General features: G+C 35.6%; 2 protein-coding genes across 5 annotated transcripts in view; both read left to right on the top strand.

Annotated features, from left to right (window-relative positions):
- LOC144958393 (phospholipid phosphatase 1-like) overlaps nt 1–16033 on the top strand; it is an 80300-nt gene extending 64267 nt beyond the window's left edge. For all 4 annotated transcript variants that reach the window (XM_078890411.1, XM_078890394.1, XM_078890402.1 and 1 more), the window contains 3 exons: nt 7871–7991; nt 10698–10874; nt 15599–16033. In XM_078890411.1, coding sequence (XP_078746537.1) covers nt 7871–7991; nt 10698–10874; nt 15599–15817 — 517 coding nt within the window. In that variant the 3' untranslated portion in view covers nt 15818–16033. The remainder of the gene's footprint in view (nt 1–7870; nt 7992–10697; nt 10875–15598) is intronic.
- LOC144958388 (beta-1,3-galactosyltransferase 5-like) lies at nt 891–5935 on the top strand. The gene is made up of 5 exons (XM_078890383.1): nt 891–1527; nt 2193–2376; nt 3356–3583; nt 4084–4296; nt 4912–5935. The coding sequence occupies exons 1-5, from the start codon at nt 1391–1393 to the stop codon at nt 5128–5130; spliced, it is 981 nt and encodes a 326-aa protein (XP_078746509.1). The 5' UTR covers nt 891–1390; the 3' UTR covers nt 5131–5935.
- Nucleotides 16034–17500: the final 1467 nt, after the last annotated feature.

Raw genomic sequence — 17500 nt, 5'->3', positions numbered from 1 at the left:
CTGCAATATATGCACACTAATGGGTAACTCATCCGGGTCGCCAACGATAAGAAGTATCTTCCAGTTATTGACAAGTTTTAGTCATTTTAATCGATTGATATTTGAAGGACGAGTTACTGGTCAATAATTTGAAAAAATTGATTTTCTATTCTTATTTATTTCGGGGGGGGGGGGGGGCGACAGTGTTTGATTCCCATGTCAAAGAAATACTGTCGAGTTTGAGTGCACGTCAAAATGAATTAACAAAATTGTGTAAATGGCCCAATCTGTATAAATTGATTCCAAGACCTTCCAACACTCTGCTAAAAGCCTTTTTCATTCTGAGCTTAACAACTTTAAATTGTTAATGTTCATTAATTATTGTCCAGTTTATTTTCTGGCAGTGATCCAAATTGTACGGTCTGAAAAAATTCTCTCTGCTGAATTTCCTGAGTGGGAAAAAATGCTAACTCATTGTAAAGTCACGCATAAACATTGTTTTGATTGGGGGGTTTTTCTGTTCTGTTTTCATACTTTTTGTGTTTTGTGTTTATTTTTGTTTTTGTATTTTGTTTTTATAAAAAGAATCGAAATATCTACTCATTAGCAGATCTGATAACCCGACATGTTCTGGTCTCATTGTTGCAATGGAAATACTCTCAAACCGACGCCCAATATTGTCCATTACAACAATGTTAAATCAGGCCCATAATTGCTTATCAGACCTGCTGATTTGTGCACCCAGAAAGAGGCGTGTCTAGCTCGCTATTTTGTATGATTTTTATTCGCGCTGTGATATTTATTATGTCTTCGATTATTACACACCAAAAAAATAAATAATAATATATAATATCTCGGAAGCAAGCACGCATCTTGTTTTATCCCATTTAGTATCTATATTGAAAGCAACCAGATCGATTTGTTTACATTAGTGGCAAACAAGCCATCGCATCAATTTATTGGGCTATTAATTGTCCATAATTTATGCAGATAGGATATACATTTACTTTATCTGTCAGGATCCCAGTTAAATGGATGAAAAACAAAAAGGATTATTTTCAATATTGTAAACCAGGAATTAGAATATAGATCTTGGTCTTCGATATTCAAAAATTTAGACCTAGACCTCTAATTTTTGTTTAAATTTTGATATTAGTATTATAAACATTATGAACTGATTGCAGAGTTTTGTTGTTTTTCCCCGTACTGCTTTAAATCAATTTTATTGCCTTTTGTTAACGTTTTACTTGCCGGAACAAACACTCTTTTACACAAAATATACACTTTTAAAATTTGATTTCGAGGCCGAGAGGACCGTACATTGATCGAATTCAGCTCTTTTCAAATGAAATGGAAATCGGAATCTATCATGGTATTCCACACCCTGTATGATTAACCATGTCCGAAAGAGATGAGGTGGTCGTTACTGTCTTGGTTCAAGTTTGTCGGCTACTTTCTGGCCTTGTGTATCATCAAGATTTTGATTTTTGCTTACCAAGATCTGTCTGGAGAATCGGAAGTCCTTTTGGATTTCATTTTCAACATAAAGTAAGTCTATTTATATTTTAAAATCTCATTTCTACAAAGTAGTGCAACATTGTAAAGAAAAATAGTTTATATGGCATGCTACACAAGCAAAATCTACATTTAATCTCGTGTCTAAATTATAGTTGAAATTTCATTGTATTAACAAGGGGTCATAAGCCAACTGCAAGACTTAAAATGTAGGTCAAAACATGGCGCCAATAAAGCGCTGTTAGTATTATCAACCGAAACCATGCTGTTACAGGATAGGTACTTATTTCACACCCGAGTGTTGTGAGAGAATGTGTATGAATAGCCTTTTCCAAAGACTCAACTTTGCGCTGCTAGAAACGGGATTGCAACCTGGGAACTACCAGACCAAGGACAAATGCCATAAACAAGACCAAAGAGCATTTTTTTCCAGGAACAAGACAATCTCACGGTTTAAATTTTTTGACCAGCTTTATACGCCTGTTTATCGAACGTGAGTTCCTAACCTGCTTACGGATAGTCGCTGTAACTTTCTATCGTTTCTACTTTATAGATTATTCGTTTCTTTTTAATTGTTTCTTTTTCTTGTTCCTGTTTTTGTTACTTTTTTTATTTTTACGTTTTTACTTTTACCACTACTCTCCAATTTTTGTTCCAACAAGAACTGAATATTAAAAAAATGATTTCTCTCTACTCAGAACTCACCCTTCCCGATTTGCCTCGGACAGAGAGACCTTCCCACTACTGTCAATCCCATGTGGCAATCTGAGCGATTATGATGGGTTGATGGTTGTGCATTCGTCAGCCACGGGATTTCAACGGAGACAAGACTACAGGGAAACTTACGGCAACCATGCATTCACTTGGCCTAGACGTATCAAGGTAGACGATCTTATTCAGTTAACCGCCGTATATCTGGAAAGATTTAAAAGTTATGCATTAATGTAAGCAAAATATTTTTACAAGTTGAGCACGTAGAAAAATAACGCATGCATAAACCTGAAAGTCGTGCGTGACAACAAAAACGGATTTTCGGCGGGTTTCTCCCCATTATTCTACGTGTGTATCAACTTAGAATGTGCCATGTTAGTTAGGATATGTACCTAATGACATTGAAATGCACATACAATCGAAACATACATCTCAAGAAAGAAGTCTTTTTACCATAATGTCTTGCGTTTGAAATTAGTACTTTTTGTAAATTATTCCATCGGCAAAATGGTAAGATGTTCTAAAGCCCAAAAGTGATTTTGAAAAGCAGCCTTCCACCGCCACCACCCGCTATTTTGTCGGGGTGAACTAGAAGATGGGTATTTGTTTTTATTTAGTGACAAGATTTTCAGAGATATGACTTTTGCCTTTTTTAGTTCCTTGAAAGTGTCTATGTTTTCTTAATGAGAAAATTAAAACTTTTCTTCTTCTTCTTCTTCTTCTTCTTCTTCTTCTTCTTCTTCTTCTTCTTCTTCTTCTTCTTCTTCTTCTTCTTCTTCTTCTTCTTCTTCTTCTTCTTCTTTCGGCTTATCCCGCATTTTGCAGGGTTGCCATAATGAATGCTACATCTCCATATATCTTGGTTCATAGCATCATACTCCTCCAGGCCCAGTTCTTTCATATCGTCCTTTACCCTATCCAGTCATCTAGTCTTTGGGCGTCACTTTTTCCTCTTTCCCGCTAATTGTATTTCCAATACTTTCCTTCCCACGTATTGCTAACTATTAATTCAATATTCCTTATCCATTATGACATGCTTCTGTTTTGGGGCCACATAATATATGACTAAAAATAAAGTTTATTCTATTGGAATTATCTATTCGCTCAATTTCCTCCCATGACAATTCACGATCTTTTCTTTATCTACAAGGTCGTCTTCCTTTTAGGGTTGCCCAAGAGCGACACAATTCAAGACATGATAATGAAAGAACACTTCCTGTTTAAAGACACTGTTCAAGGTCGTTTCGTGGACGCTTATGTCAACCTTACATACAAAGCAGTCATGGGCTTTCGATGGATGTCAGAGACGTGCTATGATGTCAAAGTCGTCCTGAAGATGGACGATGACGTCTTACTGGATGTGCCAAGATTTTTTGAGGTAAGTCTGGTATCGCAATATTTGTTATCAAATAATCATTGTTGACTTGACGTGAGATCCTACGATATGAGAATGGAAAGCAAATATGCGTAATGAAAAGTACAGAGGTAGTTTATGTCTCCTGAGATCACGCCATTCAAAATATCTTAAAATCTTCAATCACACACACACACACACACATACAGAGAGAGAGAGAGAGAGAGAGAGAGAGAGAGAGAGAGAGAGAGAGAAAGACAGAAACAGAGAGAGAGAGAGAGAGAGAGAGAGAGAGAACAGAGAGAGAGAGAGAGAGAGAGAGAGAAAGACAGAAACAGAGAGAGAGAGAGAAAGACAGAAACAGAGAGAGAGAGAGAGAGAGAGAGAGAGAGAGAGAGAGAGAGAGAGGCGAAAGACCGTTGAATTAAAACTTCCACAATATTAGAAAACGATTTGCATGATGTATTACACAATTCTGGACAAGCTTCAAATAACAGCGCTTTCTTATTTCTAATTATTTGCAGGAAGTTTGGCCCCCTCCAGTATACCTACGTCACGTGATTCATTGCCACATGTGGGTCTTTGCTGAAGTCCAAAGATCCGGTAAATGGAGTCTAGAACACAAAGAGCATCGGGGCAAGGTGTTCCCTCCATATTGCAGTGGCTTCTTCGTCATCATTCCATTTTCGGTGACACCAGAGCTGTATAGACTGGCCAGAAGCAAACCTTTTGTATGGGTGGGTAGAATATAGACAAGAGTATCGAGTATCTTTGTAGTATTTATATCTTCTCCCATTTAGTCTTTTAATCTGGTTTTATAGCGATTAAGAAAAAAATTAATTTGAAAAAAAGATCTGAATTGCAAGGTTCTTGGTTCGTGATGCCAAAATTAATTAGAGAACCTTGTAATTTCTTTATGTCATCACGATTGTCATCGCCATCAGCAGCAGAATGAACAATTTACTTTCACAAACATTCTAATGGTACTCTATTACTAAGTTACTATCTTTGTTGTATTATATTTTGTTTTGATCTCTATTTTTTATCTCAGTTCTTAGCAAAAAAATTTTAAATACCTGTAGATGAAATTTGTCAATAAGATTTCAATGCGTTTCTTGGGATATATTTATTTATCTAGTATTTATTCATTGACACAAGCGCACACACAAACACACACACACACTCATATATATATATATATATATATACAAACGCACACACAAACACACACACACTCATATATATATTATATATATATATATATATATATATATATATATATATATATATGTACATTTATACATACATACATACAAATCATCAAGTAATTTACGTATTTAATTTGGCCACAGGTTGACGATGCATTCATCTACGGTATCGTGAGAGACAAAACTGAGCTGATCCAAATCACCGACAACGATCACATCGCCTACGACCCCAAGGAGTACCAAACCTGCTTCAATACCTATGGAGCTAGATGTAAATTTGTGGCGAAATTACTCGAGCATTCCAAACCTTTCATCGGGTCTTTGGCGGCTTTCGTACGGAAACCACAAAATCCTAGTGACTAATATGGACATTGCGACAAAAATTCATAATAACATAAATGGATGTCTACGGCAGCACCTTTGTTTTTAGTTTGTATGCTTGTTTTTTGTTACCAGTCAGGAAGCTGGAATGTCCACTCAACAATGCCGCACACTTACAGAGAACTTTCATTTCAAATAATATCAATTGATTAAAATGACCTTTAAATTCTCAAAAAGTTTCAAACCTGGGTTTGAAGTCTAAGGTTTCAAAATTTGTCACGAGTCGAGAGTCGTTTTAATCTCTTGATATTTGAAGTAAAAGTTTTTTTTAGCCAATATGAATCAAAATGTGTTTTGTCATAGTAGAGCTGACCGGTCTGTGGCACAGTTTATTAACTCTCTCCTTACGATCATTTTCAGTATTGTCCCAAAAATGGCAGGGTTACCCAGCAGAAAATTGCATTTTTAAACTCAAGCAATATCACTACAAAACAACTTTATGTTCCTATTAATTAAACAAAGATCATTCTTCAAAGTGTGTGATGTACAAAATAAATCTGAATAAGAAAAATTGTATATTGTGTCGATGATGAGGAGAGGTTAAGCTTCACGTGTTGGTCACGCTTGTTTCCATAATTGTCCCAGCCAGAATTGGTTCAATCATTAACCAATAAATCCCATTCCGTATTCTTTTATTTTTTAAAAACATTTTGTATTGTCGTTTTACATTAGGAAGAAAGAAGATAGTTAGAGAGAGAGAGAGAGAGAGAGAGAGAGAGAGAGAGAGAGAGAGAGAGAGAGAGAGAGAGAGAGAGAAGAAGAAGAAGAAGAAGAAGAAGAAGAAGAAGAAGAAGAAGAAGAAGAAGAAGAGGAGGAGGAGGAGGAAAGGGAAGAAGAAATCATGGAACATGCTACAATTCCATAAAATGTCATTGTGGATGGAAAATTAATAGTTCAATAAATTTAGAATATACAAAATCCTTTGTTGTTTAGCCGTTTTGTTACGTTCATCGTTTCGAGTTGAAATTCCCTCTTTTATGAGCCTTGAGACTACACTCGTTCAGTCAATTTGTTTTATTTATCTCTTGAGACTGTCAGAATCATCAGCAATGAGACCACCATATTATATTCGAAGTAGAGACATCATATTATTATCAACTTTCGAAATGGTCACCCGTTCATCGCAAACAGAGACAGATTTATAAATTAATGTGTACACGGATTCATGCTAGAATATCTGTATATCTAGCTTTTGACAGTCACAACACGACACATGCAACAATTTTATTGGGACTGTTTATGCTTTTCATTTGAAATTATTTCTCTACGATTTGGTGTAGCTGGTGGGCATAAGAAGTTTTTACATTTGTGGTCTCTGGTGGCATTACTACAGTTTAAATTTATGTAAATCTCTTAATTACTGCCCCACTTCCTGCAATTTCTCGTTCAGTTACTTACCTGCCTAATTATATATATATATATATATATATATATATATATATATATATATATATATATATGTGTGTGTGTGTGTGTATGTATATAGAATCGTGTTTGATACAAATATGGTACGGATAGTGCCCGAAATGTAGCAATGGAGCGAATTATTATTTTAATATTTACCACAATGTTGGAGTAAGTTTACATCGATGTTTCAGGCCTTTTAGCCATCGTCAGGATTGTGTGTTACATGAGTTTGGTCAAACTCATGTAACACACAGTCCTGACGATGGCTAAAAAGCCTGAAACATCGATGTAGACTGACTCCAACATTGTGGTAAATATTAAAATTATATTATATATATAATATATATATATATATATATATATATATATATATATATATATATATATATATATATATATTTGTTAACATTACTTGGTTTGCATGCTTAGATATTTTACATTCTTACAGACCTTCAATTTTATTCGAATCTGTGTTTATGTGAGATATCTCTATAAATAAACGTCCATTCTTCATTCTCAACCATGTCATTTTTCTGATGGTATTTTATCATGCTTTATTTCATCAATCAAAGTTCAAGTCAACCAGTTTTGATGCTTATGGATCCTCATTTACATTTTAGGCATTATATTTTTCCTGTATTTTCTTAGTGTTGAATTTTATTTCTCCTATGTAATCAACATAACAGGGTCAGTTTAATATTATTTAGGAATGAATTTGATATAAAAGGCTAAGCAAACATTATCAGATAAGGTAATTTACGTTGAGTTGTTTTGTTTTTTTTTTCAATAGGGAAGAAAAGTAATGACCTCACACCTGCTACTATTCCGGTTCCAAAATCCACGGAAGTGCGTGTGTGTAACCAGTCCTTCGGGGGACTAGTAATGAATAGGCTACATATTGAATCATAAGGTGGCATAGTTATTTTAGTAGCAGGATGTATAGGCAGATTCTAAGGATTACTGAATGTAAAAAAGCGATGACGGATGATCTTTACTGACGACCAGCAAATATTTAGACTAGAAAATACGATGCCATCACTCTGAAGCTAGAAGATCATTTAACAAAAGGTGTGTACCCAATTATCCGGAAGAGTGCTTTTACATTTCCATTGAGATAGGAACTAGTTTATTCACATCACACTATAGTTCCCTATTAATCCGTTAACTGATTTGCGAGGTCCCAGATTTGAGAGTTTTTGCCAAGATGAGGGTCATTTAAATCGATCGATAATTGAAGGACAAGTTTTCTGGCCAAATTTTGAAATATGGGTTTTTCCAGAGTACGGCAGAATTATTCTTTATCTCTTTTACTCAGGTATGTGTCCGAGTACGAATGCACCAACACAGAGGTTGACCACAGACTCCTACGAGACAGTCGTCTTTCATTCCCGTCTGGCCATGCGTCAGTATCCATGTACAGCGCTCTCTTCACAGTGGTGAGTTGCGAATTGTCCTTATTCTCTTCTATCAAGACTTATCGTTGACAACTAAGATTATCATGATGGAAGAGTAAATTAGAAAAAAAATTGAATGCACACAAAATCCGAGGTTTTCTGTTTCAGCAAAGATAAGGAATGGGAGCCACATTGTGCTATATTATATTAGGTATATAGCGTATTTCCAGGCTATTCTCAACGTACATATTCAGCCACGTTTGTTTGAACTTATGACTGTTCTGAGTTTATTCCGTTGATGCCGTTCAAACACCTTATTTAGCCAGTAAAAATTGTGCTTTGTTGCGAGCCTATCCGGGTTAATAAATTCACATTTTGACAGCAACTGTCGTCTTAGCTAAGTGCGTAGCTTCGTGTCTACGTGCCGTGACGTAAATGTATATGCTCAACTCGTTCAACCTAATTGTAACTTAGCAGATCTAGTATAAACATTGACCCAAGGGTTAAGGTTGGTTTGATAAAGTATAAACTTCCCAGAAATTACATGATGAAACCGTTTGCATAGAAAAAAGCCCGGCTATGTAAGGAGAACCAGTTAATTCGGTCGGTTATTTTAGACATGTTGATTAAAGGAGACTATAGATAGAATGCGCTTGGCCAAGGAGTTCACAACATTGCCATCCGGAAGTATAACGGATCAACACACAAACTCTGTGTAACCATGAACTTTTATAGTCTGGTTAATACAGTTTGGTGAGAACAACTCACAAATGCGGATGGCAAAAACAATAACAAAGGCCTGAGTGACGTCATCTGCATACTATCTATAATAGAAAGAATGATATTTATTTCTAATGCTTTGTAGAAAGTGGAACAGGGACGTGAAATTGAACAATACGATGAGTCAGTATTAATTTTGATTGTCAACAGAATCGATTTCAATGTATTAAATCTAAAGTGATTTAAGCGTTACAACATACCATTATTTGTTAAGATTTAAATTAACTTTTGAAATGTACTTCTCATAAATTAAAATCATCAGGGATGACTGGAAACTTGTATTTATGGATTCAAATCTTTTTAGCAACCAGGAAGCAAAGGGTAAAAACTGACGGGGGATTTGTTTGAAATTATTATTAATTTTCAGAGTAAATTCTTTGCAGATAATACACAGTTATATGGAGCTTCTCGAAATTATGTTGAATTGCAATGCAATATACTTGCGATATTTCAATAGTCCGAAATGGTGAAAATTAAAAGTTTTACCTCGAATCCCTATTATTAATATTTCATTAACTGTTAAGAACAATACCATGAAAAGGATCTTGGAATCAATTTTGATTTTTAAATGTTATTATCTAATAGTGTCAACCTAATGTTAATTTTTTTTTCCATTGATGTTTCGTAATACTGGTTGATTCGAATAGTCGGTTTGGAGTGTGACTATTTTCTGTGTAATTATGTCAAGTCTGTTTTATGCGCTTTGAGGTTTTGACGAAATGCGCTATAGAAATGTGCTTATTATTATTACAAACAAATTTTAAGTTATTAAGAACCTGAATATAAGAGTTTACTAATGATCAATTTTTTAAGATGTTTTCTTTTCTGAACTGTTCATGGTCAAGCACATGAACTACTTATGTAAATGATATCCTGTGAGTTAAGGACAAACAAGCAGTTGTCACATTTCATTCCATAAAAACGCTTATCTCAGCTTCTATTTTATCGATATTAGATTACTGCAACTCCTGACTATATCTATGTGTCATCTCAAATTATTTGTTATAACACTTACAGCGCTTACAAAATCGTGCTGCAAGGGTCACTTTTTAAAAATAATGATCACACCATCCAATATTTACACACTGCACAGGGTCATTTACAATATCGTTTCTTCATATTTTTTTTTCAATGTAAGCAGTCCCTGTAAGTTTTCTAATCTAAGAAGTTAATATCCCCCCCCCCCCCCACCCCACCCCCATCGTATTTTACGATCCAAGGGATGGCTTCTCCTTATAGCCCTAAGTAAGGGTTCAAAGAAGTTCTGCAAACGATCATTCATGCAAATATTCCCTCCTGTCGGGAATTGTCTCCAATTTTGGTCTTAGAAACAAAGTTGTTGACTCTTCTAAAAGTAATAAACCGTTTCCTGGGTTTTTGACCTATGTAATTACGTTTTAATTGTATTTTATTTTTAGCTGAAGAGGAATTTTGAGCCCGAAACTTTCCATGTTTGGAATTTTGTTATTTGTTAAAGCTGTTCTATTCATTTTTGTTTCTTACTTTTTACAGTCCACAGCTTCTTGTAGCTTAGTATAATAGTTTACTCCTAGTAGTCTTTTAAGAAACACATATATCTCTAAAAATGTTAAAGAGAAAAATTTTCTTTTGTATAAATTTGTCCATCATAAGGTTCACTTTGATACCTCCGATTTCTTTTTCATTTTCGAATACACAAATAACCTAGAGGAGACCAGTTCAAAATTGCCATTGACAGATAAAATCTACCATAAGGGGAATTTTGAAAAATAATAAACATGCCTGTAAAATGTTGGAACAGTGTCAAGTATGAAACAGAAAATCCTCCTTCTGTGGACATGTTCCAAAATATTCTGGATCAAAAAATGATTGTATTCCTGATATTATTATGATTATACATGGGGTATTCATGTGTATTCAGTGGCCAGTTGGCCTGAACAATCCTTCACATATGATAATATACGATTTGTCACTTGTATCTTCATCCAGTTTTACCTCCAGCTCCGCATGAAAGTGTCCTTCTCCTACCTCCTGCGTCCCGTGATACAGGTGTTCCTGGTCGTTGTAGCATTACTCTGCTGTTTGACACGCATCACTGATCACAAACATTTCCTGACAGACGTCTTGGCTGGCAGCATTCTTGGAGTTACGGTAGCCTGGTTATCGGTAAGATCACTTGTCACAACAGCCATCTTTACTACATGCCAATCAAACAATAATATAGTCTACCCCTCTGTAGCAAGATCATTGCTCACAATTATTTTACATACGAGTTAATTTTAAATCGCATGGCATTGCATGGTACAGTGCAAAATTGTAATTCTATCGCAAAAATATAAAAATTAATATTCGTATAACCCATTTTCATGTGGTCTCCATGCTCAATATGTTTCTTAATGTTTGTTTTTCTCATTAAAGGCCATAATTAAATATTATTGAATTAAGTTTCCATGCCACACTCTAAACGCCGCGTATTTTACGTCCCTTATGCATTAGCGCTCACTGCCTTCGCTAGATACTCATTTGAAAGTAAATATGTCAAAACATTACAATGAAGTTTCCCATATTCGAGGACCAAAATGATTTTGCAGACAGGAATGAAATGATGATGGTTATCTTTTATCACAGTATATCCCTCAATACTAATATATGTCCCTTATCAAAATTATAGTTCCGTGCAAAATGACCCAAAGTTGTAACCGTAAATTTCCTCGTCTCGTATCATTCCGGTGACGCTGTGAAATTTCTTTTTTTTTTCTTTTTTTGTTTGTTTGTTTGCTTGTGTGTTTTTGTTTTTGTTTTATTTGTTTTTTGTTTTTGTTTTGTTTTGTGTATGTGTGTTGGTTTTATTGGTTTTGGCCTTGTTTTGTATTGTTTTCTGATATCTGTAAAAACAACACAAACACAGAATAAAATCTAAACGGGACTACAATTTGGATGTAATCAGTTAATCAGTCGAAAATGTGCCTCAATCGTACGAGAAACGGATCTTACTTAACCCTGTGTCAGTTTCTTGCCCCCATGACAGAAATGTGATAAATCATAAACAAACTATTTTTAGTTTCATATATCTTTTTTTTTTTTAAACTATCCACCACTTTACAGATGCGGCCTCCCTTTTAAGCCTCTCTGTGATACAATTTTGTAGTCCGGACCCTTTAACTTTTTAAAATGATAATGGGGGGGGGGGGGGGTGGAACCCTATGTTGCGAACGAGTTTTTAGTGCTTTTATATTTTTATAGATAATCAATTGACTTAATGACAATGTGATTGGATCGAATGGAGATAAAGATAAAGGGAGTAAATCTGACTCATGAACGAACAACACATAACAAACGACATTTATCTTTATCTCCATTTTATTGACTCATTTAGGCACCTCTATTTATTAGTTTGATTGGATCGAACCCGACTGAAAATCTATACGAAGTGACTGATATGCACGTTAATTAACCTCGTGACCTAAGCGTTCTTGTAGCCTTGATATCTTATTAATAGATTCTAGGTTACTATATCTATTATGAAATAACATTAAAAACTCCATTGAAGTTAATTCAGGAAAATTAGCAAATGTAGTTATGGAAATGAAGAGATTGAATATCAATGTTTTAGGATTATCAGAAGTTAGATGGAAAGGAGCAGGAGAACTTAATTATGATGACTGTAAAATTATATACTCAGGAGGAGGAGAACACCAAAGGGGAGTTGGAATTATACTAGATAATAAAACGGCGCGAGCAGTCAAAGGATTCTGGCCCATATCAGACAGAGTAATGGCAATCAAACTACAAGCAAAACCTTTTGATTTTGATATTTTACAAATATACGCCCCAACCACCAGTCACGATGATGAAGAAGTGGAAAATTTCTATCAACAAATAGATAAAGCAATGCATCAGTTTAAGTCTTCAGACATAAAACTCATCATGGGCGATTTTAATGCCAAGGTGGGCCGAGAAAGAATAGAAGATATTGTGGGCCCACATGGTCTGGGAGACAAAAATGACAGAGGTGATCGTCTTATTCAATGGTGCCGTCAACATGATCTGACAATCACAAATACTTGGTCAACAAACCACAATAGAAGGAAGTGGACATGGAAAAGTCCTGGAGATGGAGTGAGAAACCAAATAGATTACATACTCATCAGCAAACGTTTCCGAAACTCGGTTTTGTATGCCAAATCTATGCCGGGGGCTGACTGTAACAGCGATCATATACCTGTGCTATGCCCCATACGAGTTAAATTGAAAATCTGCAAAAGAGCAAAGGCTAAACCTAAATACCAACTAGACATTCTCCGGGAAGAACAGAAGATACAAGAAAAATTTGAACTATCAGTAAGAAACAAGTTTGAAGTGCTTGGAGAACTAACAGATATAGAAGAGAAATATGAGCAGTTTAAAGACAGTGTTGCTGCATCACTAGAAGAAAATGTTCCAACCACACTTAAGTTGCAGAAGAAGAAGTGGATTACTCCAGAGATATTAGAACTAATGAATGAGAGAAGAAAGGCCAAAAATCAGGAAGAAAAATACAAGACTCTGAACAGGCAGATAAAAAGAAAATGCAACGAAGCTAAAGAAGACTGGATAAATGAACAATGTCACTATATAATGTCCTGCAAAGAAAAAAATGGCAAATTCTTCCATCAGAAAATCAAAGAAGTGACAAACAAAACTAAATCAGGTGCTAAAAGTGGATGCATCAAAGACAAGCGTGGAAACACCATCATGGACAAAGACTGCATTCTAAACAGATGGTCAGAATATATTGAAGAACTTTTTTTTGATAATCGAGGAGAAATGCCTATGATAAAAGAACTGGAAGGGCCTTCTATAATGAAAGATGAAGTTAGGAACGTCATGAAAAGCATGAAAAATGGAAAAGCTGCAGGACCTGATGCCATAACAATTGAAGCCTTGACTGGCCTGGGTGAATGGGGGATTGAATTCATCACAAACCTTCTAAATCAAGTGTATGACACAGGAAAAATGCCAACTGATATGAAACGATCCATTTTTATAGCACTACCAAAAAAGCCTGGGGCAGTTGATTGTGAACAACACAGAACTATTAGCCTAATGAGCCACCTCACAAAAATTCTTTTGAAGATAATTTTACTAAGAATAAGAAATAAAATACGACCTGAAATTGGGGAGATGCAATTTGGTTTTGTTGAGGACAAGGGTACCAGAAATGGAATATTCACATTATCAATGCTGATGGAAAGATGTATTGAAGTAAATAAAGATCTGTATATGTGTTTCATCGACTATTCAAAAGCCTTTGATAAAGTACAACACGAAAAACTATTCAAAATTCTATCATCCTTGGACATTGATGGTAAAGATTTAAGAATATTACGGAATTTGTACTGGGAACAAGAAGCAGCAATGCGTGTTGATAACGAGCTAAGCAGTTTTACACCTATTAGAAGAGGAGTTAGGCAGGGGTGTGTTTTGTCTCCAGATTTATTCAACCTCTATAGTGAAATGATATTAAGAGATATCGAACATAAGAAGGGGGTGTGTATTGGAGGAAAGAATGTAACAAATCTGAGGTATGCAGATGATACGGTTCTACTGGCAGAATCTGAACATGAACTACAAGAATTACTGGATGTTGTAGTCAGGAGTAGTGAAAATATGGGACTGGAACTGAATATATCTAAAACAGAATGTATGACGGTATCTAAAAATAATAACCCACCAGCCTGTGTAATAACAAGCAGAGGACAAACAATACAACAAGTTGAATGTTTCAAATATTTAGGCTTCAATGTAACATCCAATGGAAAATCAGATTGTGAAATAAAGAAAAGAATAGGTATGGCGAAGAATGCATTCAACCAGCTGCATACAATTATGAAAAACAGGAATATTAGCATGAAAACAAAAATCAAAGTCCTGGATTGCTATGTACTGTCTGTGCTGCTATATGGTTGTGAGAGCTGGACCATAAACAAGACCATGGTTAAAAGACTGGAGGCAGTGGAAATGTGGTTTTACAGAAGAATGATGAGGGTGTCATGGATGGAAAGGAAAAGAAATGAAGAAATTTTAGAAATGGCCAACAGAAAAAGATCACTGATAACAAAAATCATCAAACGCCAAATGGAATTTTTAGGACACATTATCCGCCACCCTGGTTTGGAAATACTCGCCTTGACTGGAAAGATGAATGGAAAAAGAATAAGAGGAAGACAAAGAATAACGTATTTGAAAGGGATAAGAACTTGGACAGATGAAGCTGAGAAAGGTGGCGCTGCTTTAATAGAATTGGCAAGAGATAGATCAGCTTGGCGGAAGATGACCTCCGACGTCTGCTTCAGATATGGAACTACATGAGATGAGATGTGAAGTTAATTCAGGATGAGACTTGGTCACGTTTGTAGAGTGCAGTTCGGATTGTATCGTCGCTCTGTGCAGAAATACAGTGGCCGGTCCGCTCAGGTCAACGAAGACCACTTTTATTTTTAATTATTATAATCATGACTATTCTCGGGGTAAACTTTTAATGTAGAATTAGCTCTTTTCGATTTCTAACAACAGAATGTCGTCATATTTACGATTTAAAAGAAAAAAGATATGGTCGCTTTCCGATGGGTGTGCGTGAGTGAGAGAGAGAGAGAGAGAGAGAGAGAGAGAGAGAGAGAGAGGGGGGGGGAGGGAGGGAGAGAAAGAGGAGATTCTTACGACATGTAACTTTGGCGGCTGACAAAACAATGCGATATTATTCATTTTTCTTGCATTCCAAAATTCTATACATAGCTCAAGATAACCTCCAACATGTCGAAATGAGCCATTATGACTTGGATAACAGGAAGGTTCAAATATGTTTTTGTTTAAACTTAATCATTGACATGTCTTATGTTTTAAATCCTCAGTTCTACAAACTTGGCAATAAAGTAATACCAAGCCCAGAGCCACAGCAACCAACTCCTTCCAACATCCGACGGGCCACATCTATAGAATCAGAGCCCCAGACTCCAACTCCACTTCTTAGACCGGAGAGACTTGTCCTCAGCCATAACCATCTGCAACACAACGGATTTCGAAACGGGTCGAGTCAATCTATGGTGAAAGACCAGTTTGGAAATGTGTGAATATGTTAACGATAAACTGTTGATTCTCGAGGACTGTTGAATAAGATCATGTTGAACTACTTGGTTCTGTTGTTAAATGAGGAGATTGATACGACTACGCCGATGAACGAATGACACTTGTTGCCTTTGATAGATGTCGTCAAGATATTGGGACAATTTAGAATTCCAATGGTTTGCAAATGATTGACTCTCAAACTAAAGAGAAATATATATATATATATATATATATATATATATATATATATATATATATATAACATGACTTAAGCACCATAAACATGTATCAACATGCAATGATAACCTGTTCTTATTTGTACAGCGTTTATTTGAGACTTTTTTACCATAAAAAGTAGTCCTTTAAGAGCCACTGGGCCCATAGAGCCGGAGTTTAAACGTGAAAAGGACAATAGCAATTGCTTGCTACTCTTTTGGATATGACGCTAGTCTATCGCAAAGTACTTTCCGCCAGATGTGACAGACCCAGTTACCTGGGTGGACAGGGGGATCCGAAAGAATCTCAATATCATGATCGAGCACAAAGTTTCTTATGATTTGACGATTGCTCAAAGCACAATGAGCGGAAGGCCTAGCCACTGCTTTATCCAATTAACTGCCGTTCTCTGGAAAGACATTATTTTTAGACTTTGGCTAGAAAACTAGACCTTGAAAAATCGATGGAATTAAATGACCCTCATCTTGTTAAAAAAATACTCTCAAACCTGGACCTTTTGAAGAGTTTTTGACAAGATGGTGGTCATTTAAATCGAACGATATTTGAAGGACAAGTTTTCTGGCCAAATGTTAAATATATGTCCTTCCAGAGCACGGCGCATAACTGGTCAAATAAACAGATGTGTTTGTCTTTTTGCACCTGACTCACTCAGAAAAAATTACTTGACTTATTCGAGAATAAGAAAGCGTCTGGAAAAGTTTAATCAAAGAGATAAGAAGGTATTTTATGTTAATTAGGCATTTTCGTGATTTACGATAATTTCATTGCGCTTTAGAATGCAACATAGTATGTGTTCCCATCAAGTCATATTATGGTATCCCATTTCCATTTACCTTGATGCATAACTTAAAGCTTTATCCATGTATAAGAAGTCATAGAATTGCATCAGTGTCTGTTCGAAGCCACGCAAGCATTCTCATGAGAACAAAGAAGGGTAATCTGCTGTACTTTGACACAAAGCCTTTTTTTTTACAATTGGCCCAGAAATTATATACTTTAATCATCGATCGATTAAATCATCTCTAATTTTATTAACATTCTCAAACCCAAGACTTTTTTTAATACTCAGATTTAATATTTTTATAGATAGCGGTCACTATTAATTGATTGCACATTAAGTAAAACGTTAAAGGCTTTTTATCAGATAACCATAGTAATGCAAGATAAGTGTTTATGACCACGTTCATCATCATTCGATTTTTGAAAGGTCAGGTCGCGCAACCACTCAGCCATCAGTCCTAGATTCGTCTCTTAAAAGCATGCATTGTTGGGAATAGGATGAGTATGTATACATGCAAGACTTGATTTTATCACCCACAAAAATGGAATTCAATGACTTTTATCTGCTTTTGTACTTTACTGCTATTCACTGAGAGGCGAGATGGCCGAATGGTTAAGACAATGCATTTTTACGTATTTACATACGGAGAATTAGGGTTCGAGCCCCAATG

Source organism: Berghia stephanieae, chromosome 1 (assembly GCF_034508935.2).
Source record: "Berghia stephanieae isolate SIO BIC M18660-M18661 chromosome 1, UCSD_Bste_1.3, whole genome shotgun sequence".
NCBI classification, from domain to species: domain Eukaryota; kingdom Metazoa; phylum Mollusca; class Gastropoda; order Nudibranchia; family Aeolidiidae; genus Berghia; species Berghia stephanieae.
This window is presented reverse-complemented; position numbering and strand designations above follow the sequence as displayed.